This window comes from Cynocephalus volans, chromosome 14 (assembly GCF_027409185.1).
Source record: "Cynocephalus volans isolate mCynVol1 chromosome 14, mCynVol1.pri, whole genome shotgun sequence".
Classification (NCBI taxonomy): Eukaryota; Metazoa; Chordata; class Mammalia; order Dermoptera; family Cynocephalidae; genus Cynocephalus; species Cynocephalus volans.
This window is the reverse complement of record NC_084473.1, coordinates 23,885,482-23,909,488: the sequence shown is the minus strand read 5'-3', so window position 1 is coordinate 23,909,488 and position 24,007 is coordinate 23,885,482. Positions and strand designations below refer to the sequence as shown.

At 34.5% G+C, this 24,007-nt stretch overlaps 1 protein-coding gene across 13 annotated transcripts in view; it reads right to left on the bottom strand.

Annotated features, from left to right (window-relative positions):
* The window catches only part of NCOA1 (nuclear receptor coactivator 1), a 256,917-nt gene that overhangs the window by 63,291 nt on the left and 169,619 nt on the right, over positions 1-24,007 (bottom strand). For all 13 annotated transcript variants that reach the window (XM_063077723.1, XM_063077726.1, XM_063077730.1 and 10 more), the window contains 4 exons: positions 14,543-14,720; positions 8,585-8,764; positions 7,216-7,311; positions 2,543-2,683 (listed from right to left, as the gene is read on the bottom strand). In XM_063077723.1, coding sequence (XP_062933793.1) covers positions 2,543-2,683; positions 7,216-7,311; positions 8,585-8,764; positions 14,543-14,720 — 595 coding nt within the window. The remainder of the gene's footprint in view (positions 1-2,542; positions 2,684-7,215; positions 7,312-8,584; positions 8,765-14,542; positions 14,721-24,007) is intronic.

Genomic DNA, 24,007 nt, shown 5'->3' with positions numbered 1-24,007 from the left:
AAGCTAGTCCATACTGAGTGCTCTTACATATTGGGGTACTTCAAAAAATTCATGGAAAGATTCATATTATCTTTTAATTATATTTTTCCACAAACTTTTTGAAGTACCCTCTGATACGCATTTTCAAATTTGACTCCAGAACATAAAACAGTAAGCTCCCTTTAAAAGCAGTTCATGAGTTGTCTCTGTCAAAAGCTGCTGAAAAACTAAGTTAGAACTAAAATCTTTGATGCATATTAGGATTTTTATCCCATGTGCTGCCTTGAAAGAGTAAGTTAATAGGCAGGAAAAAAGAGGACAGATGGAGGATTTCTTGTCTAAATATCAATCACTGTAAAGCTTTACACAAAATGAAGGATATAGTGGCATAATTTGTCTCACTCTGTACACATTGTCCCTGAGTAAGAGGCAGCAAGGAAGCTGCAAATCCAAGTGACATCTTCCTCTATTCTTCACAGACCACTGTTTCTCAAACAAAAGCACTACCTTCAAGGCTTGTTAAGATATCTGGGCCCTCTTCTGAGATTTTAATTCATCAGGTCAGCATCTTTAACAGGTGATTCTCAGGTAAGTGTTTCACCAACCATATTTTCTTTTGCCAGGCTGGATATTGCTGAATATAAATTACGAGGAAAAGATGTGCTCAATCCATGAAAGCTGTTTGGCAAGTTGTCCTGAATTTCCAAAACACTAGAATTGGAGCTATGTGAAATCTGGACAACTTAATTCTAAGAAAAATACAAATTATTTCCATTGAGGAATTTTTTTTTCTAAAAAAAGTAGAAGGAGAAGACATTAAGAAATGACTAATGGGAATTATATTTCTTCACATTTTACTCTATTTTTTCAGCTTATATATTAATGACAGATTATTTACTAATTATACTTTTAACCAATCTATTTTGTGGAGAATTCTAATAATTTAGAAACAGACACTTTAAATGGTGGCTTAGTCATATCTATGGGAAGACTAGTCATTTGAATGATGAGACAATAATCTATACCTGCTTTGCCTTGGTAGAAATGTATATAAATTACAGGCAAATAAAATTAAGTCTTTTAAGTTAAGACTTGGAAGGTCTGACTTATAAAGTTAAGGCAAAGATCAAAGAGTACCATATACTTTAGCACTTAAGTCAGTGAGTGGAGACAGTGCTCTGAGTCCCAAACCTATGCAAAAGTCAAGTGCCATTCTTGGTAGAGGAAGTCACAAAGTTCACACCTCATGGATGGCACTGGTTACTTATTGTAATGGTTTGCACCTGGCTGCACTTCAGGATTGCCTGGGGAGCTTTAAAAAAATACTTGGCTGTACCCAGTGAAATACAATCCTGGGGGTAGCAAGAGTCTAGTAAGGATACCACTGCAGAACCATAAGTCTGCAGGCAGCTGGCCCAGAAGTAACCAGGACTGTGAGATTTATACATATGGCTTGCTGAAAAAAAAAAATCAAGCTATTTCTTTCACATACTACTAGGAAGCAGTTGACCTAAAATGTAATGAATGGAAAATCATCTGTAAATGAAGAAAATCTAATGTTATGGGAAAATGTTAAAATTAAGAATGACAGAATAACAAAAAATATTTTTAAACTATTTTTCAGTAAGAGCCATAGAAAGAGCCTCTTACCAAAGAAACTAATTAGAGATTAGAGAATAAATTACATTGGAAAGGAATATTAGGCTAACATAATAATATAACAATATTTTTAAAGGACATCAAAATCCCTTAAATCTGAACATGTGTTAAATTTCTAGCCGTAACTCTCAAATAACTTTCCTTACCTTTCCTATAATACTGTTAAATTCCCTAAGGGCAGGGAATATACTTGTTTTATACTCCCACAGTACTTACTAAGACACAGCAGCTATCCAATAGTTTCATAAGACATATTTTTTGACTTGAAAATTCAACCTGAATCAGAAGATACAGGTGCTACAACAATCACGAAGTAAACATGCATGATATTGATCTCTGTATTATCCAGAAACACTTTGAGATGCTTGTTTTGCCGGGAATCTTCAAGAGCTAGACAAAATACCACTTCCTCTCTGAAGTCATCCTTGACTTCCCAAATCACAATTAATTTTTTTCATCTTTGATTATACCTCTATTATAGCCCATGTAATTGGTATTGTATTGTATTGTATTGTAATTGTAATATGTTATGTTTATCTTTAGAGTTGTCATATATTCTCCTAATGTATAATGAGCTCCTTAAAGGCAAACTCTTGCTTCTTAGTCATCTCTGTATCCTGGAGCCTTACATAGTGTTCTACGTATGTTAAGAACTTGATACATGTCTGCTGAATGAATGGATGAATGAATGAGTGATCACCACATGACGTCCTGTTCTTTAGAATGTGCATCCCAAATTTCAGGATCCACTCATGAATTACTTTGCTTACCCATTTCTTCCTTTCCCAGAACTGATTATTGTAAAAATGGTAATTTGGAGAAAATACTTATCAAGCCATAAATTCTATACAAACTATTCAGTATTAATAAAGTTAATGAAAGTAATTGAGAGAGAAAATTTTACCTTCTTGAAACAGTTGTCTGGCATAAGATGGCTCTCTGCCCTGAGGTTGGAAAAAAGCATAAATGCACTTTCTCACTAAATCTTCCCAGCCAGTTCTGCCAGCAGCTCTCAGAGAACTAGTATCAATAGAGATGATTTTACCTATAAAAAGAATAAAAGTTTACAATTATGATAGCCTCTTGATATAAATCAACTATATTTCAAAATCAACAACTGCGCCTAAGAAATATTCTTTCCCTCCAAATGCTCAATAGACAAAAGCATGAAAAAGCACTATTTTTATCACATATAGTAATGGAGTATATTAGTGACATGACAAAAAATTGTTTTGGTCTTGGAGTGTGTTATGTACTAGTATGTCATATTCTAAAATTCAATTCCAGTCAAGTATTAAAGTCATACCACAACAACTTGAGCTGCTGAGACTAATGCAGTCAAACTCCTCTGGCTCACATTTTGGATCCTACTCTCTATGTACTGATGACCGAATGGATCACTTACTGGGGAAGGAGAAGCAGAAATGAAATATATTGTTTTGGTTTAAATTAATTTCCAATAATGAAGTGCAGAGAATATAAGAAAGTAAGCAAGCCTTTCCCTATCTACCTCCAATTGGGCTATATGCAATACTGCATTTAAGAAAAAGACTGAAGGAAGAAAAGTTAAATCAGAAAAAGATAAGTGAAAACATTACGATCTGCTAGGCATTGTGCATACAGAACACATGCTTTATAAAATTTACTGGTAATTTGCTATTATTATTATTATTATTTGGTGTTTGACCAAATTTCGTAAATGGCTATGAGAGAATTCAGGTAAAGTTACTTCTCAATTAATCAGGGGCCAGTTAATCTAGTTTGTGATTATGCAGACCTGTTTTATTATAGGTTTTAAGCAATCCCATAGTCACACAAAATAATACAAGTAAAATATATATAATTTATAGAACATATTAATAAAATGAAAACCTACAAACCCACCACCTGACTTCGGAACTTGACATTACCAATCTCACTCCATTACTCGTGCACTCCTCCCTTGCCATGTCCCCTGTGTTTATATTCTCCTGCAAATGGGCATCTAGATTGTTCTCACTTTTTTGCCATTACAATCAATGCTGTTATAAATATCTTACACATGTTCCATGGTGCATGTGTGTGATAATTTCTCTAGGGTATACATGTAGTAATAGAACAGTTGGATTGTAGGTAATATGAATGTTCAACTTTATATTAACTTGAACTGTTTTCTAGAAACTTTCACCACCCTATGTTCCCACCAGCAATATATGAGAGTTACTGTTAATCTCACATCCTTTCCATCACTTCGTATCGGCAGACTTCTTCAAATTAGTAGGTAAAGAATGGTATCTGGTTGTGGTCTGAATTTGTATTTCTCCATTATTAATGAGGTTGAATATTTTTCATGCTTATTCACCACAAATTCTTCCTCTTCTGTAAATGCCTGATTGTGTCTTTTTCTCAGTTTCTCTTTACTCGTACAATCAACTCAAATCTATCATACTGTTTGTGTCTCCTCAGTTAACTTATCCCTTCTTTATATATTTCACTTGGTTTGTTTAGAAGTAAGATATTCATTAGACTTTTTAAATTTAGGGTCTTGATTCTGATGTACCCAATCCTATTTGATCAGGTTATCACCCAAGTCTTGGCATAAATGTAGATTTTAGAAAGAAAATAAGTTGAAACTCAAATAAGGGAGTTTTGTTATTTAAGACCAGTTTGGGGAAAGCCTGTGGCTGAAACTATAGAAAACGTCAAGAATTTTAATTATTCAATCTTTGTCTCTTATTATGTCAGAGATAAAGAGTTGGTTATAGCAGGGATTCTACTGCTACACAATCTTCATATACAATAATGCTCCTCATTGGCAGTGACTAAGGGATTGGGGTATGTGTGTTTGTGTGTGTGCACATGCACTCATGTCAGTGTTGACCCGCAAGAGAGTATGGAACTGTGGGACTGGAGGGGAGAAAGTGATTAAGTTATCAGCAATGGTATTAAATGATTGGGTAATGTAGCAACTACTTTAGAGGAGAATCATAAATAGTTTGATTTAGAATACCTCTGCTTGCTAAAGGAAAGTCTAAACAACCAACCACCAGTCAACCAACAAAACAAATGAAAAAACACTGTTCAATACTTCCTGGTAGAAGACTTTTTTCTTTTTTTTAAGGGACATGAACCACTACATGTAGAGTTGAAAAGAACTATTAAAATTTAAGAAATTTAGTATTTAACATTATAGCTAGTCCATTAATTTTAGCTAAGTCAATTCTATATATAATAAAATGTTACTTTTACATTTTGGATATATTTTTTATTTCTCTGGTATCTTTATACAATAAGTGTGTACAGTTTAGTGATGCTCTTTTAATAGTGCTTTAGCGAAGTCAATGTAATATAAAGGAAGAGTTCTACAGTAGGGCCTAAAGTAGTCCATTCTCAACCATCAGCTGTATGGTTTTGAGCAAGTTTCCATTCTCTCATTTGTAAAAGAGGTAGGCTGAATTCTGTGATCTCTAAGGTTCTCTCTACATGTACAATTATTTTATGGCCCAGAGGTTAATTTTTTATTTTAAATGATTATAGTTGTCTTTATATATTTATACACACTGTCAAGAGTATCTAAAACTTTAATGCTAGGTCCTTCATCAGAAACAAAACTACCAGTGATAAGATTGTTCCTATGAGAAAATATAATCTTCTTTAAAACAATCCAACTTAGGATTTATTTAACTTATAGAAATGCATTATGAGAAAAAGCTGAAATATGTTATTCCTACATTATCCTCATAACTTTTAGATCTCTCTCATCTTTAACATTTATTCTGTGGCCCAACAATCACCGTTTCCAAAAGGTCTTCATTCTGCTATTTCACAAAGCCCTTATTTGTGAAATAAGCTTTTTACGTTAACCAGTTTCTTCCATGAAGAATATTTTTGATTTTCAATGGGATTTCACTAAATTTTTCCAGTGCTATTCATTAGTGGAAAATGGAAAGGAACATGAACACAGTAGACTCTAAAAGGGACGTGATCATTGCACACTGTACACAGGTATTGATATTCAACTCTGTACCCACAAATATGTACAATCGATTACATTTCAATTAAAGATAGAAAGGCACACACACAGAGAGAGAGAGAGAGAGAGAGAGAGAGAGATAGGGAATGAAGAGAGGTATGGTAATGGACAATTACTATCCTCAAATGCTGTCTCTTCAACCTCCTAGACCATTTTCTATTATCTCTGCTAATTTATCCCCATTTGCTCTTCAGCAAGAGCAGCTGGGAGTCTATCTTTAAGAACACAAGAATGAAGCCATACAATCAGGAATATTAGATTTCTGGGACTAAAAAAAATTAACAAATAATGAAATGGGGTCATATAAAGAATGGATAAATCAAAATGTACATTAAAACTGAAGTTTCACAAAGAATAAAATTTAGTAAAAGTGACTTTTTAAAATCAGTCTGCTCGAAAATATATCTCCACTATCTATCTCTATTTTAAAGGTAAAGAAATGAGTGAGAATATATGTAACTCTTTCATGAACACCTGATGTGTTAATGTGAAGATAAAATTAAATAATACAGGAAAACACTTGCAAATTGCAAAGAACAAGAACAATTTGTTCTTGCTGAAAATCAAATCTGAAGTAGGCCTTTAAAAAGAAGGCCTTATTTTCAGGCACTCTCACCAATACTCACTTTGTGGCTCTACCACCCTCCTTTCAGTTCTCTAACACCCTCTCTGTCTTACTTATCTAGGGCTTTTGCAGCTCTGTTCCCTCCATCAGGAGCACTCATTCTGCAACAGGACCCTTCCTCGCTGACCCCTTTCAAGACCCATACTTTGAAAAGCAGGCACACTTCATCCTTTGGGGCTCAAGGGCTCAATATCAGCTCCTCAGACAGAACTTTGTTGACCAGCTAATTTTAAAACAGATCCTCCTTTACACCATCTCACATCTTTTCCATCATAAAACGTACCACAATTTGTAAATACGTCACTGATGTTTATTCAGCCATATACACTCTGAACAATCACACCAAGTGACAGGCACTTCTGTATGAGGGGACTTCAAAAAGTTTGTGGAAAAGTAGAATTGAAAGATAATATGAATCTTTCCATGAATTTTTTGAAGTACCCTCATATGCGCTGAATAAACTTAAAGGAAAAGAACAAAGCAAAAAAGTACACAGAAATATTTAAGCAAAAAAGTACACAGAAATATTAAACATAACATTAAAACCTCCATATTCTTATCTATTTGTAAATAAATATATATATCTACATATATTTACATATCTGTATCTGTCAAATGTCTTTAAATACTGTACCTCATAATTTAATTAATTTAATAATTTATTTAAATAAATTACTGTGAAAAATAATTTATAATTAAACAAATATAGGTATGTGAATAGCTATGAAAAATGTTCACCTTAGCACCCTGACCATGACAATAATTATGGCATCTAAAATGTACAATAAAAAGACCACCATTTAAAATGTTTCCTATATAAGATTAGGGAGCAGAGGCTGAATATCATAGAACAGGGGGACATAACATTTTGGATATAATTAGTTTTATGGGCATAGTCACATTATTAACTATGTAACATTATGAACTTTACGGTTAGTACCTGTAGTATCTTGCTTAGTCATAAAGGACTCTACACCCGTAATAGCTGGAGGCCGCGGTAATCGCCGTGCAATACAAATCAAACATGACTGAAAATCTGTCCAAAACAAGAAGGGGAAATTGAAAGAAAGAGGGTAGAAAATGGCTTACATATATCAATTGCCATTAACAGTTTTACAAATACATGTTACAGGACCTAACATAATATTGGAATCACTCTGATCTACTAGTATATTAAAAATAAAATTGTTGGTAACCAAAAACTGGCAGCTACAGGTAGAGAGCTAGTTAGCATAAATTATTCCTTCCCACTGAATGCTCTTACGCAAACTAGAGGAGACACGTGCCTCTCATGTACTCGTATAACAACAACTAGAAACAGGAGTTTGGGTTAGATTTAAGCAACACAATGTTTTTTAAAACAGAGTTTTGTAGGCAATTTACTATACTCATCAGTACTTATGGCTACAAAGATTATTCTTATAACCCCTGTGTAGACATATGAGAAAAACAACCTTTAACTTCTGAAGAAGTATTATTTTGCTCTTAATAGAGGACTTTATGTTTCGAAGGACACACAAGTTTTTTGAAGTACCGTTCCAAAATTTTGTTTTGAGGGTGTTACACACTATATCACGCAGCTAAAAATGAACTTTAATCATAAAAGACTTGGGCAGGTAGGTGTATTTTGTGAAAAGTCCCCAGTTGATTGTGACCTCCATTTCACGGTGAGACCTGCTACATACCTGGCCTTTTCTGCAGCTGACCAACATCTTGTCTACTACCTTCCCTGGTCCTTACTCTAGTTCCCAATTTGTGGTATTCCTAAACTTAGCTCAGTCTAAGTTTACATGGAAAACTTACCCACTGTCACATATTTAACTAATTCCATGTTATCATGTTCATATCAGAGCTTCAGCTATGTTTTCATCTATTCACAAGGTTTCTCCTTATAAATTACCTTGTATAGCCTGAAAAATGCTAACTCTATTCTCCAACGTTCCCTACACTGTAAACTTGAACTTTCTAAAAATCAAAGCTGTTTAACAGCCTGCTGCATCTAGTACATTTCCAAGTGGCAGCAATTAGTTACATCTCTTATTTCTAGACAGCAAGTTGGTTTGAATTATTTGACATTTTGTGGGAATGCCAGCTTAAAACAGAATTGGGGGGATATTAAAGGGGTGATTCTACATGTTAGTAATTTTTTTAAAAAGTAATAAAAAATACATAGTAAATTGAGTAGCTATTATGATGTGCAATATAATAATCAAAAATACTAACCAAAAAAGGCAGGTTATAATTGATTACCTCCCTGTTCCTTAAGGTCATAGAAAAAGCAAATACTTTAAAATGATCCTTTGCTTTACCTTCTCCATCCTCTTGAATTGATTTTGGCTGTGACACAGTGAAACACTGCATTACTTCATACCGCTGGCAAGCTTCTTGGTTCTCAGCACCTGGCTCATCTGGAGGGTGAATTAGCATCCTGCAGTTAAAGGTATGGCTATTTCGTCTTGTTGCCTCCTGAGGCCAAGGAACTCCATTGACTGGGGAAGAAAAATTATGTGTCTATGAATAAGGCAAAAAAGTACAAACTCCAAAGATATAAAAGACAAACTTTAGGGCCGAGCCCGTGGCGCACTTGGTAGAGTGCTGCGCTGGGAGCGCGGCGACGCTCCCGCCGCGGGTTCGGATCCTATATAGGACTGACCGGTGCACTCACTGGCTGAGTGCCGGTCACGAAAAAAAAAAAACGACAAAAAAAAAAAAAAAAGACAAACTTTAAGCCATCTGCTCAATTAGATACTCAGATTAAAGAACAGACTCCTTCAAATCTAATATTATCCTCAGGCAACAGGATACTTATCTTCTTTAGCAAATCTAAATGTCTACCAATTAGAAGATTGTAACACTTCCAAGAAAATGTACAAGATATCCCTCCTCAAATACCCTAATTCATTAACAGTATTTATAAAGAAAGACAAAATTAAAACTTACTATTTTTCCTCAGAATTTTACAGCTGTTAATTAATGAGCTTTTCTGTTTGTTTCCAGTTATACTTTGTCATGAAAAAATGATTTAAAACCACTGGGACATTGTTAAGTAGGGGTTTTAAAGTGGCAATCTTAGATTCTTAAGGATAGGATTTGTACATGTGTGCATCTTTTTGGGGAAAAGATTAAAGTTTCTCAAAGGAATCTGTGACTCAAAAAAATATTTAGACTAGGTAGAGAGCAATCTCGGTTTATGAAAATTCATACATTTGGAAAATGTAACCATTTTCTCTTGTGCTTTATTTTATTTAACTAGCATAGTTCATATGCTACAATGCCTTAAATGCAGTGGATGAGTTGTTACATAACAAAGATTGATAAAAAAGAAATGTTACCTCATTCAGTGTAAGAAAATTGGATGCAGTTATAGAAAAGATGCCTGTATATTTCAGGTAAGAATCACTGTGGTATGGTGGGTCATGATTTCCTAGTCACAGTGTCATATTCAAACCATGGTGGTCCTGAGGTAATCAGAGGATTTTTAAGGCTGCTCTCTCACCATTCCTAAATGTTTTCTTACCTTATACTATCCATTGACCCTATTTCCCTTTTTCCATCTCATCACTCTACACTGTTAGAAGAAATCATGGAAACAAATTAATATGGAGTAAGTAGTTTTGGATTCTGCTATTAGCTAGCTGTGAGTTTTGGATTAATTAATCCTGATTCTCAGTTGCTCATCTTTAAAATAAAGAGATCCACCTCATTATCTCTAAAGTCATTTACACTCTAAAATTCTATAATAAAACACATAAGATCTTTTGATATTATAATTCGAATATCAAAACAGTGATTTTACTAGACACAATTGTTTCAGGTCTCCAGTTACTAGAAAGACATACTACTCTTCTCAGAGAAGTAAGTTTCTATTCCACTAAGGGGAAAAGGTGGAAAACAAAGAGCTATAGATAACATTTTATATGCGTGTCAGAATTAGTTTATAAAGGATTTCTGGCCAAAGCTTCCCACCCCCACCCCACCCCACTTTTAGAGCACATATGCCAAAAAGTGGAAGGAAAGAAATGTAAAAATTAGCATATTCATTCATTTTTAGAATACTCTTGTGTACTGGATAAACTGATTAAGTTGTCTAACTCTCAGTAAAATTCTCCAACTAAAGTAAATAGACCCTATGATAAAAAATGGTTTGTTTTAAATTTTTGTTTATAGCTTGGCTTGAATGATGTTTACCCTAATCTACTCAGTTATAAGGTACAGATTCAACTTTCTGAAGGTATTTGCAAAGAAAGCATCTTGCTAAATGTTGCTAGAGGAAATTCAACTAAATATCTAATTACACTCAGTTCTGGCAAAAGGAAAGAGGATGTTGAAACGAAAAGGGGCAGAGAGGTGGTTAGGAGTCAGGGTAGGCAAAAGAGACGAGAGAAGAACAGATACTGAGGAGGAGAAAGGCACTTCTTTAAAGTTTAATTTCATTACCTGCTATAGGAGTCATTATACCTAAATTGTAAGAAAAACTTTTTGAGGAGTCAAAAAAAAAAAAAAGTTCAGAGCTGATCACCACAACTAAAACAAGTAATTTTGGTGACAATTTACATGTTAACTATCACATCTTCTTAAAGCAATAATAAATACTAATACTACTACTACTAATTAACAGCAAGATCACTTCCAAACATATAGGCTCTTACAATATATGTTTGTAAATATTTTAGGTAATCTTTCTAGATGCCTGTATTTCATTCGATTAATTAGATTTCATTTAAGTTATTCAAATTAACTTACTGCGGCAGAGTTTACAACTTTTTTGAACCAAAATATTCTTTTAAACAGTAAGTACTGAGCTACATTTCCATGGAAAGAGATAATAGCATCACAAATACAATGTTCTTTGTTCTCTTTTGAAGAGAGACAAGAGGACATATCTAGACTAGAGGTATTAAAGCTCTGACAAAGCTCAATACTTTGTGCGTGGAAGCAGGGCAGTTTAGATTATCTAGCTAGAAAGCAGTTTTACCTAATCTTCATGCAATTGCTTTCTTTAATTCACCACATGATTCCTCTTTAAAAGGATAAATACCACTCTGATATTAAAAAAAAGAAAACAACTGTTAACACAAATAAAACCAAAGTATTACAAAACAAATAACAAAAGCCTTTTTTTTTTAGGTGGAAGTAGCAGTTTAGTTATGATTTAGTTTAGTTATGATAGTTTAGTTATGATATTAAAAAAAACTGCTGGATGAGATCTATAAAAAAATTTGCCACAGTAATTTCTATGGAACAGCACTAAGGAGTATATTATGAAAGGACAAAATTGTCCTTACTTGACATCAATTTCTAAGCTAAAAACATAACCCAGAACATCTAGTAGTTATTAATAATACATTATTATAGATCTATCATTCACGAAATTAAAAGCTCCAAAACATTTAGACAAAGCCAATAATAGTAATAATAATAGCTGAAAGTTGAAGAGAATTTAATACCAGCCAGAAAATGTGCTAAGCACCATCTACTCCTTAACCTTCCGATGAAAGATGAGGCCTAGAAGGGTCAAGTGTCTTGTCCAAGGTCACACAGCTAATAAAGCAGTAGAGCCAGAATGCAATATCCATGTCTGTTTTATACCAAAAAGCCTGTGCTCTTCACCACTCTGGTGTCCCCAGCATTTAAGATATAAATGCCATGAATTTATAAATAGAACTTTTTAAAATTTCCTTTTTCAAACTTCAAGTTAGAATTTTGCTAAGAAATCTATGTTTACTAACATCTCATCCTTTGTAACCTTAGACTTTCCCAATATAATGTTCTTACAACCATCTGTATCAAGTGCAAGTATATCCATGCACACTTGTTCTTTTGGACAAAATATCTTACCATACTAGCTCCCCAATGTTCGGATTTTTCATTTTTTATAAATAAAATGCTATGCTTAACAAGTATGGATTTTAGACATGGAAATCTTTTTTTTTTTTTCAATTTTATTTATGTATATATTTTGGGGGTACAGTGTGTTATTTCAATACATGCATATACTATACAATGATTCACTTATGTTAGATAGCATAGTTTTGTACCCATTAGTCTACCACTTCTCCTCCACCCAACCCAAATCCTGAAATCTTCTAAATTAGTAAATTCAAAAGCAATTTTTAAACAGCTTGGCTTTTAACTTTTTTCTTCAAAATTTCTCCTTGATAATAACAAGTCAGAAATAGGAAGGCAATCTTTTGAATCATGTATATAAGTGATATATATGTACATAAGGTGAATACATATAAAATAATGATCTTCATTTTTTCTTCGAATTTCTTCCTTTATATTTCTGAACCTTGATTTAATTTTATTCCAGAGGTTGATAATATGATACATATAAAATGATTCTACTTTGTCTCTTTCTTTGATTCTCTAATAATTTGATTGTTTTAATAATGGAGGTTTAGATATAGGAACTGCAATATATTTTTTCCTAAAAGCTTCTTGGAAATACCTTGAAAGAAGCTATTGGCTTTTCCAAGTTAGTGCAGTGGGCTTTATTCTAATGGATGATCAACCAACACTGTAAAACTAGGTGATCTACTCTATTACGATGGAGCTGTCCCTATCTTTGCTTGTCTATACTCTATTGAATTTTACAGTAAAGGCAGTGGTATTACTTTTTTTCAATGTTTCTATTCTTTCCTTATTGAAGGAATGAGAGAAATATATATCTGCAGCAGGAGACTCATATTCTTCCCTACTGTGGAAGGAGGCTGCTCAGAGAAGACAACAATGAACTGTCAGACCAGCTGAGGATCACTGCCCCTTGTGTAGCCAGGAACAGCATCACCAACACGTCAGCTATGAGGTAACACCCCCTCCATATTTACCTACTGGCAGTGACCTGGGGGAACTGAATCACAGATAGTCATAGATCTGCAGTAGCCTGAGGACCAGGTGAGGATGGGGTAATGTGGCCCTTCCACAAACAATAAGCCCCTTCCTCAGGAGGCAGGAGACAGCTCAGCCTTGTTTTTTATGACCTGAGGCCTCCTCCCAACCAGGCAAGCTGCTAAACCCAACAGATACCTTGTTACCCCAGATGAGAGTAAAATTTAAAAAAAATTTTTTTAATGTAAAAATAAAATGCAATAGCTCAGTCAAACCCATATGTCAATAGTCCTTAAAATTTGTGGAACAGTAGAACAAAAGAAATCTAGAGTCCAGGGACAGGGAAAGAAATCTAAGCATTAGCTACAGCGACATCAGGGGAACCTTACATTGTTTGACCTCCCTGACCACATGCTTCAGTTCCATACTAAATGGTGTGCTAGAACCCTCCTAGCTCTACAACTCAGATAACTTATCACAGAGTATCTGTGTAAAAAACTGATGTGTAATACATTTATCTGTGTGATAAACTGGTCTTATTTCAGAGCTCACTGAACAAAGAAATGATGGGAAAAAATAGGAACAAAAAATCTGAAATGGAATAGAATCTGAAATGAGAATATGAAAAGTTTCATATTTGCCAACAAATTGTACACTGACTATTGAAATACAACACCCACTCAGATGTAGACATAGGGATCTAATCACTAGGAGCAAGTGGAACTTGATCACTGAAAAACTTTAGCAGGAGCCTGAAATTCAAGAAGTAAACAAAGGGCTGCTGTTAGTCCATCCATGACTTTATAAGAATTAGTAAAAGGTCTCCTAACTCCTAAGCACCCAGCCCTGCCCCAAAGTACATGGCTTAGTGAATAGAATAGAGGGTGGAAATCAGACCCCATTCATCCTCTCAGCTAGGCTCCTTGGCAGTGAATAATCATACCTGGAGGTACTGAGTTGAAGCGCTTTCATCCAAAAACATTAATTTTAGTAGGTATGTGATATGAGAGTATATTCCTCCCTCCCTCCCTTTTTCTTTGAAAAGAGAAGTGGGAAGGATATACATTTGTCTCTTTTCTTGGACATAATTAAAATTAAAAACAAAGGGAATTTCAAGCAGAAGCTTCTTGTGGCAGACAACTAACTGCTTTGTCTCCCACTACTGTCACATGATCATGGCATAAGACAGTGGAAGAAGGTGAAAGGAATGCTATCAGCTATTTGATGATATTCCCCTTCATAGTTACATGTGAGGGTGAAACTACATTAAAAAATATTTTAAATATATTATATGTCATTATATATTACAACATAGTATATACTAAAATACTATGTATTATAAATATAACAGTCACATATTGTTACATATTTTATATATTATGTAAGGAGAAGCTATGCAGAGATGGTATTTTTTTAAAAAACAAATTTCTTTTTACCTAGTGATTTTGGTAGCAGATTCTTCACAAATTCTGCATGATCCCCCACATGCAGTATGCTGTAGACACTGGTATTCATTAATTCCTCCTGATTGTAACCCAAGTAGCTGGTCACATTCTCTGACACAAATACAATTCTCCCTTCACAGTTCACAACAAAGAAAAATCCATCCAAAGCCTGCAAAGCCAAAAAAAAAAAAAAAAAAAAAAAGCATTAAGAGGTTGGGAGGTTAAAAGATAAAATAAGTAAATAAACATATACATTATGAAAAAGAAGTCAGAAATATATGTTAGGTTAAAAAAAGGGGTGTGTGTGTGCTGATTAGAAGATTTAAGAGGGGCCAGGATTTTTAAATGAACTATATATTAGTGTTTCAAAGTAGGCATGAATGAATATTTGGGCTTTCTTCCTTAGAAATGAATTTTATGGTAACAGATATGTAGTAAGTGATTGTCTCATTCATTCAGTCATAAACATCTCTATACTGTGTAGGTGAACACCTGCTCTCTGCCCTCAAGGAATTGAGTGGGAGAGATATAAATATAATAAAATGCCAGGGATAAATGCAGTATCAGAGATATACACAAAATATTCTATGAGCACACAGAAGGATGCCCAATCTGGAATTGGAGTTGGGAGGTGGGGAGCACAGAAAGGCTCCACATGGACACTTCTCCAACTTACAAAAGGCATAGTAGAGAAGGAGAAGAGGATTGAGGGAAGAATATTCAAGGCGGAAGGGAGAGCAAGGAACAAAAAGGAAATGAATAAACAGTTTGGAGTTGCTGGAGTGCATGGTACAAGACAGGCTTGTGGCAGGAAATGAGTCAGCAGAGGACAGGAGCCAAATCACAGGGGGGCCTCCTATGCACTGAGATGGAGCCGGGGGTCTCCAAAAGGAGATATATGTACCCAAGGGATGCATAATATTCACAAGGGTAAAGGGAAAAAATCAGAACCTCTATTTATATTGTAATCTAAATATAAGAAAGAAATTACTCTTGATAAACATAGTGATACCGTGGTGTCTCACTCAGTCCAGACAGTCATATATTACAAACCCTGGAATACAGAGGGAAGATCCAGAATGCAGAGGTTAACAGTGGCACCTTACTTACCTGTAATCTTTCTGTTTATTGTAACACATTGCAGCTTACTTGCTTCAGAATGTATGTTTTAAAAACAAGACCTTTAAAAATTAGAACATTTACTAAATTTTGTAATAATATATAAAATGACCATAAAAATCCTTTGCTTCACATAGAGGTCTGTTGGTTATCTATGGCAAAATACTTAAAAGAGCTGTCTAACAACGTTGATGGGCTACTCATTTTTCTTTTTAAAAAAGACCAGTGTCCTAATTTGCTGGCCTTTTCTATGATGACAAGTAGTTGATGATAATATGCTACCAAACAGATATTATCTAAAAAATGAACGCAATTTTTTCCTTCAAGGTTAAGATAAAATTTTAACAGTGAATAAAAAGTAAACTGCTTTCAAAAAGATACTTATGCTATAGAGACAGCACATGAAATTCTATATTTGGAAATGCTACATGGTTATGATTTTGCTGCTAAAAATGATGTAAATTACCTGTAGAAATATCTCATCCTCTCAGTTTAAACATTTAAAATCTTTTACCTGTTGAAAAAATCTTTTCAGAGTTTCAGCAGGCTTTGAACCCATTTTTTAAAAATGTGAAAACACAACATTTTCTGGTCAGTTTGGAAAAATCACTCTTTGAGATCAAGGAAGATGGAATGTCAATAAAAATCTTTGCATATCCCAGACAAAAACTATGAGGTTCACCACCACATAAACAGTCCTGCAAAAAATCCTCACGTGAGCTCTTCATCTGGAATCTAGAAAATGATAATCACTACCATGAATACACAAGAAAGAACAAAACCCACTGGTAGAATAAAAACACAAACAAGGAAGAGAAAGAAACTATCTTACCACCTCCAAAAACCAACACTGAAGACAAACAGTAAAAGGGAAAAAGCCAAAAGATACTTGAAACATCCAAATGAAAGCTGATAAAATCCCAGAAGTAAGATAAAACCTTTCTATAACAACCTTAAATGTGAATGGATTAAATTCCCCATTCAAAAGACACAGACTGGCTGATTGGATTAAAAAGCTAGACCCAACTATATGCTGTCTAGAAGAGACTCACCTCACCTCTAAAGACACACACAAACTAAGAGTGAAGTGATGGAAAAAGATATACCACACAAATGGAAATCAAAACCAAGCAGCAGTAGCTATTCTTATAACAGATAAAATAGACTTTAAAACAAAAACTATAAAAAGAGACAATGAAGGCTACTATATAATGATAAGGGATCTATCCAGCAAAAAGAAGAAGATATAACAGTCATAAATACCTATGCACCCAACATCAGAGCACCTAGATATAAAAAGCAAACGCTATTACACCTAAGAAAAGAGATAGACCCAAATATGATATAGTTGGGGACCTGAACACCCCTCTCTCAACACTGTACACATCATCTAGGCAACAAATCAACAGAGAAACACAGGATTTAAACCACACTTCAGACCAACTGGACTTGGCAGATATTTACAGAACATTCCATGGAACGACCACAGAATATACATTCTTCTCATTTATACATGGAACATTCTCCAGGACAGACCACACATTAGATCACAAATCAAGCCTCAACAAATTTTTAAAAATTGAAATTTCAAGTATCATTTCAGACCACAACTAGAAATCAATAACAAGTAAAAATCAATAACAAGCAAAATTAATAACAAGTGAAACTCTGAAAACTATACAAACACAAGGAAATTAAACAACATGCTCCTTAACAACATATAGGACCAAGAAGAAGTTAAACAGGAAATCAAAAAATTTCTCGAAACTAATGAAAATAAAGACACATCATACCAAAACCAGTGGGATGCCGTAAAAGCAGTACTAAGAGGGAAGTTTATTGCAATAAATGCTTTCATCAAAAGAATAGAAAGATTTCAAATAAACAACCTAATGCTATACCTTGCTATACCTCAAAGACTGGAAAAAGAACAATCCAAATCCTAAATTAGTAGACGGAAAGAAATAATTAAGATCAGATAAGAACTAAATGAAATAGAAACCCCAAAAATGATACAAAAGATCAATGAAACAAAAAGTTGGTTTTTTGAGAAGATAAATAAAATAGACAAACCATTACCTAGGCTAACTAAAAAAAAGAACATGAAGACCCGAATAACAAAAATTAGAAATGATAAAAGGAGACATTACAACTGATACCACAGAAATACAACCAATCACTACAGACTACTATAAACAATGATACATCAACAAATTTGAAACCCTAGAGGAAATGGATAAATTTCTGGACACATAAAAACTGCCAAGACTGAACCAAGATGACACAGAAAACCTGAACAGACCAATAACAAGCAACGAGATTGCAGCAGTAATCAGCAATCTCCCAACAAAGAAAAGTCCAGGACTGGAGGGCTTTACTGTTGAATTCTACCAAGCCTTTAAAGAGGAATTAATATCAGTTCTCTTCAAATTATTCTAAAAAAGTGAAACAGAGGCCATTCTCCCAAACTCATTCTATGAGGCCAGCATCACCCTGATACCAAAACCAGATAAAGACTCAACAACAAAAAAACTACAGGCCAATATCTTTGATGAACATAGACACAGAAATCCTCAATAAAATATTATCAAATAGAATACCACACCCAAAAAATTGTACACCATGATCAAGTGGGATTCATCCCAGGGATACAAGGTTGTTTCAACATATACAAGTTAATAAATGTGATATACCACATCAACAAAATCAAGCAAAAAGAGAATAACAAATGCTGGTGAGGATAAGGAGAAAGGGGAGCCTCGTACTCTGCTGGTGGGATGGTAAATTGGTGCAGCCATTATGGAAAACAGTGTGGAATTTCCTCAAACAACTTCGGATAGAACTGCCATACGATCCAGCAATTTCATTGCTGAATATATACCCAAAGGAATGGAAGTCATCATGGCAAAGGAATATCTGCACTCCTGTGTTTATCACAGCTCTGTTTACAATACCAAAGACTTGGAACCAAACTAAATGTCTACATGTCCATTGTTAGACAGCTTGATAAGGAAAGTGTGGTACAGCTACACAATGGAATACTACTCTTCCATAAAAAAGAATGAAATACTGCCATTTGCAACAACATGGATGAACTTAGAGAAAATCATGTGAAGTGAAATAAGCCAGGCACAGAAAGAGAAATATCACATGTCCTCACTCATAAGTGGGAGCTAAAAAATAAACAAATTAAAAAAAGATAGAAAGATAGAACAATCACAATAACACATTGAACTTTCAAAAGGAGAGAACAGAAGTGAGGTTACCAAAGGTGGGGGGGGGTAAGGGAGGAATTGATAAAGGGACCTGAAAAATGATTACATTGTATAATGTTGAACTCTAAAATAAAGGATTTATTTTTAAAAACCTTTGCATAATTGGTGGACAGCATTTAAAAATGGGTGTTGTGATTTAATAAACACATCCAATGATATACTTTTCCATCTGCATCCACCTCATTTTTATGAGGTGTCTTTTTCAGTAACATTATTATGATTTACTTTAATTGATAAAAATTATATATATTTATGGTGTGTGTGATGCTCGAAATATGTATACATTATGGAATGGCTAAACCAAGTTAACTCACATAAGTATTACCTCACATTCTTATCATTTTCTGTAGTGAAACACTTAAAATCTAGTCTCTTAGCAATTTTCATGTAATAAAAGTGTTATTATTAATTATAGTCCCCATAATGTACAATAGATCTCTTGAACTCATTCCTTCGATCTAAATTTTGTTATCCTTTGACCAACATCTCCCCAATCCTCCCACGCCTCACCCCACCATTCTACTTTCTGCTCCTATGAGTTTGACTTTTTTACATTATACATATAAGTGAAATCATGTGGTACTTGACTTTCTGTGCCTGGCCTATTTCATTTAGCATAACGTCCTCCAGGTTCACTCATGCTATTGCAAATGACAAGACTTCCTTTTTTTTAAGGTTGAATAGTATTCCATTGTGTTTTCTTTATCCATTCATCCATTTTTGGACACTTAGGTTGAAATGCAAATTAAAACCATAAATTGAGATATCATTATCAAAAAGACAAAAGACCTTTGTACTGGCCAGCCACCAAAACAAAACGAAATGAAAGACAAAAGATAACAAGTGTAGGTGAGAAAAGGGAACCCTTGCACACTGTAGGTGGGAATGTAAATTGGTACAGCCATTATGTAAAACAGTATAGAGGTTCCTCGAAAAATTAAAAATATAACTACCATATGATCGAGTAATCCCACTTCTAGGTGTATATCCAAAGTAAATTAAATCAGTATGTCAAAGAGATAGCTGCACTCCATTGTTCATTGCAGCATTATTTACAATAGCCAAGATATGGTATAAATATAATTTAACTTCCTTCATTTTTTGTTTTTTTTAATCATAAATGAAATATATACTTATAAAACAATTTAAAATATAAAAATGTGGTCAATAGTAGAAGATCTGCCAAAATCCCATCCTCAAGAGATTGGTAACATTTCAAGGAACAGATTTTTTTAAGACTATTCCTATGAATATACAAACATCTCTACTTTGTAAAAGTATTATGATTAATATAACCTGCTATTTCTTGTTCTACAAGTTTTCCTCACACGTTATGCATATAATTAACTTTCAAGTGTGCTCCTGGGTAGGAATTTTCCTGTTCCTCCAAGTCCCGACAGCTGGTCTTAAGTTATGCTGCACACAGAGACGATAACAAATGCCTGTCCATTAAGTACAACATAATCAATCTGAGAGCTTTTCCCTCTGCCCAGGATGTCACCCTTCAAAGAGGATCACCTTGTGTCTCAGAGCAGGGTTCACACCAGTCAAGGTTTCTCACAGAGCCCTGGCTTTAAATGAGACTACCACCCATTAAATATCAGTGACTGGATAAAGTTCCAGAAATAAAACACAAAATTCTCAACAACTTCCTAGTCTCTGAGGGGAAAAAAACAAGTACACACAGTTACAATATAGTTCAATAGAGGAATTCACAAAGGTTAAGGCACCCACAATGGGGGAAGGGAAGTTTGTCCTTGGTGAGGTTTCTTGAAAGAGGCTACACCAGACTTGAGCAGAAGCTTGAAGAACACAGAGAAGCAACTCAGGCAGATGAGGGGTGGAAAGGACATTCAAGACAGAGGAAACAGCTCAGAGAGAGAAATAAAAGAAGGTTTCTTGTTATGCACTTGTCATTTTTGTGTTATATTTAACAGTAAAAAATTTTTTTGAAAAAACTTCAAAGAAAAGCAGATAAAAGAAGGAATTTATCCTGAAGGCAATGGGCATTATCTTGAAGGCAATCTTTTTAAGCAGGAGAGTGACATGATCTGCTCTTACAAAGATCCCTTGGTAGTAGATGTGGTGTGTAAATGGGAGGAAGGAGACCAGCTGAAAGATATTGTAACACTCCTGTTGAAATGAGAACCTGAATTATAGCAATGGCTATGGAAATAATAGAAGAGAACTTGACAAGAGGCAGAACAAACAGCATTTGGTGACCTCTATAGCAGCTGTTAGAGATAAGCATTTGTAGTGACTCCTTCATTAACAACTTCAGCGTTCTGGTAGATAAGTCCTTTTCTTTCCCTGAGAAAGGGGATACAGTGGGGGAAAATCTAGTCTTCTATTATTTGACATTTTTTCCCCTTCTTTTAAATAGAGGTAAAAGGGGATTATAAATTTAGTTTTAGAAACGTTATATTTGAAGTGACTGGAAGAATCAAATGGAGATGTTCAAAAGGCAGCAGTGATGAAAGAAAGCCTGGAAGAAAGATCTAGGCTAATGATAGACCTTTGTGATTCACAGACATATAGCAATCATTTGTGTTTCTTGTTTATTTGTTTTTAAATACAATTATCTTTTCCCCTTCCAAAGAATACTCTTATTTCCTTTGGGGAATTGCTTCTTCCCCATTAAATAAAATCTCTCGTGGGATTCTTAATCAGGCCATTGGGAGACTTCTCCCTAAATGTGAACCTTGAGGAGAATAACAAAAAGACTACGCATAGCTGGAGTACATTCATTCTAGCAGTAGGGCACTGCCTCCATGGTTCTTTCTAAGAGACCAGTCCCATAGTTTTTGCTTCCTAGCCTCCTTAAGATGCCTTGGTTTCATCCTGTTTCCAAGCATCATTCTGTGATATCCAAACAGCATTCCAATACATTCAAATTTGGTTAATTTAGTCAGAATTGGTGTCTGTTGCTTGAAATCTGAGAACTTTAATTTGTATTACACTGACATACATATGTGCACACACACACATGAATGTCATAGTCACATAGACATAGACATAGATGTGGATAAAACTTCCCAAGAAATATGCACAAAATTTTTAAAAAGGGAGAGCCAAGGCCAGACTCTAGGGGCCGTTGAAGAGAGAGGAGTAGAGGCTGAGGAGTAGCCAGGGAAGGTTAGAGGAGAGAGTACTGTCAACGGGGCCATGGGAAGTTTTAAGGAAGAGGGAGTGGGTGGTCAACAAGTGTCAAAAGCTACACAGATACGTTGGGAATGCCATAAAGCAAGGTATGGAAGCTGGAAAGCATATGCAAGTTATAGGGAGACCTCCCTGACTGAAACAGAGAGGTTTTCTTGGAGAGCAAAAGAAAATAAGGAGGGTTAGGGTCAGCTAATGCAGAACTTTGAATGTGAGGCAAAGGAATTTAGACAGTAAACAACAACAGAGAAGAAATGAGGAGCTTAAAAAAACAATGCCTATACTTAATGAATACGAACTATGTGCCAAGCACCCTGCTAAGAAATTGTCTGTCTCATTTAATTTTCAAAACAATTCTATGATGTAGACACTCAGTGTCTGACATACATATTCAACAATATGTATGTCAGTTTATATGTCATACACTGTGAATATGTCATAAATATGTATATGTCACATGTATGTATTTGTTAACTAAACAAGTTCTAATACCATCCTCTCTTTAGATGTGAGGAAATTTCCCCCAGTACCTTCATTCTTAACTCATGCTACATTTATTTGATGTTTTAAAAAGACAGAAATAAACTGAATACTGAATGGTGAGAATTTCTTATATTATGGTGGATATCCGGCCACTTTTTAAACATGCAGACATTCCATCTGGGCAAGTTCCTCCAGACCAGTGCTATCAAATTTAACTTTCTGCAGTGATGGAAATATTCTATATCTGTGTTGAACACTTTACATGTGGCTGGTGAAGCTGGCCAGTTAGCTCAGCTGGTTAGAGCATGGTGTTACAATACCAAGGTTAAGGGTTTGGATCCCCGTACCAGACAGCCGCAAAAAAAATAAAATAAAATAAAATGTTTGAACAAATTATTCTATGTCAACACAGAATTATAACATTTCTCCCTGATTCATGTTTAGAAAAGGATTCTTGGCATATACCTAATGATAAGAAAATATGACTAGTAAAGAGAAAAATTCATTACTCCAAAAAAAAAAAAAAATTAGTGTAAATGTGGCTGGTGAAACTAAGGCACTGAATTTTTAACTTAATTCAAATTTAAATAGCCACAAGTGGCTAGTGGCTATCATACTGAACAAGGCATCTCTAAACTACAGCCTGGACAATTCAATGGAAAATCTCTTAGCTTTTCTACCACTTTCTGTCTTAGTTGCCTTGGATTAGACTACATAAAGTTTGAGTCAAGAGGGACAGGGCTGGGCAATAAAGAAGGGATAGAAAAGATATAGTTAGGTTGTCAATGAAGGCAGCAATTCTGAAGTCTATAAAACTTCCTAATTTTATTTTACAGTCTCTATTTCCATAACAAAATATTACTAGCTCCTTGAGATCAAGAACCCAAATCAATTTCTAGTCTGTCTTTGAAAATTCTAATTTGATGTTTCTTTCATATTTGAAAATGGTTGCCTAATGACATTTAACTTGTGTGTAATATGTTACAGTCTTCCTATGATAGTAATTTTCAGGGTGATAATTTCATTAGCTGAAAAAAATTCTTACTTTGTCATCTTACAGTAGTTTTGAATGGATGTTTTCCTGTCCTTTTCTATTCATTTTAAAGTGTTTTGGACTTTTCTCATATGGCAATAACAAATGTTTATGTAAATTAAAGTAATAGTAGTAGTATTCTGTTTCCAGTTGTGTTATACTAAGTTTGTGGATAACCTGTTTGCTTTCTTTGTTGATCTATGTCATTTCTGAAGAATGTGCAGAGAAACTAGAATTCAAATGATCACCATTTTCCTACAGAAACCCCAGAATTTCAAGGACCTCTATACCTTATATTTCTTCAGTATGTCAAATAACACTATATACATAAAATATATTCAATAAATATCTTATTTGTGTACCAAGAGGGCACATATTTAATAAATA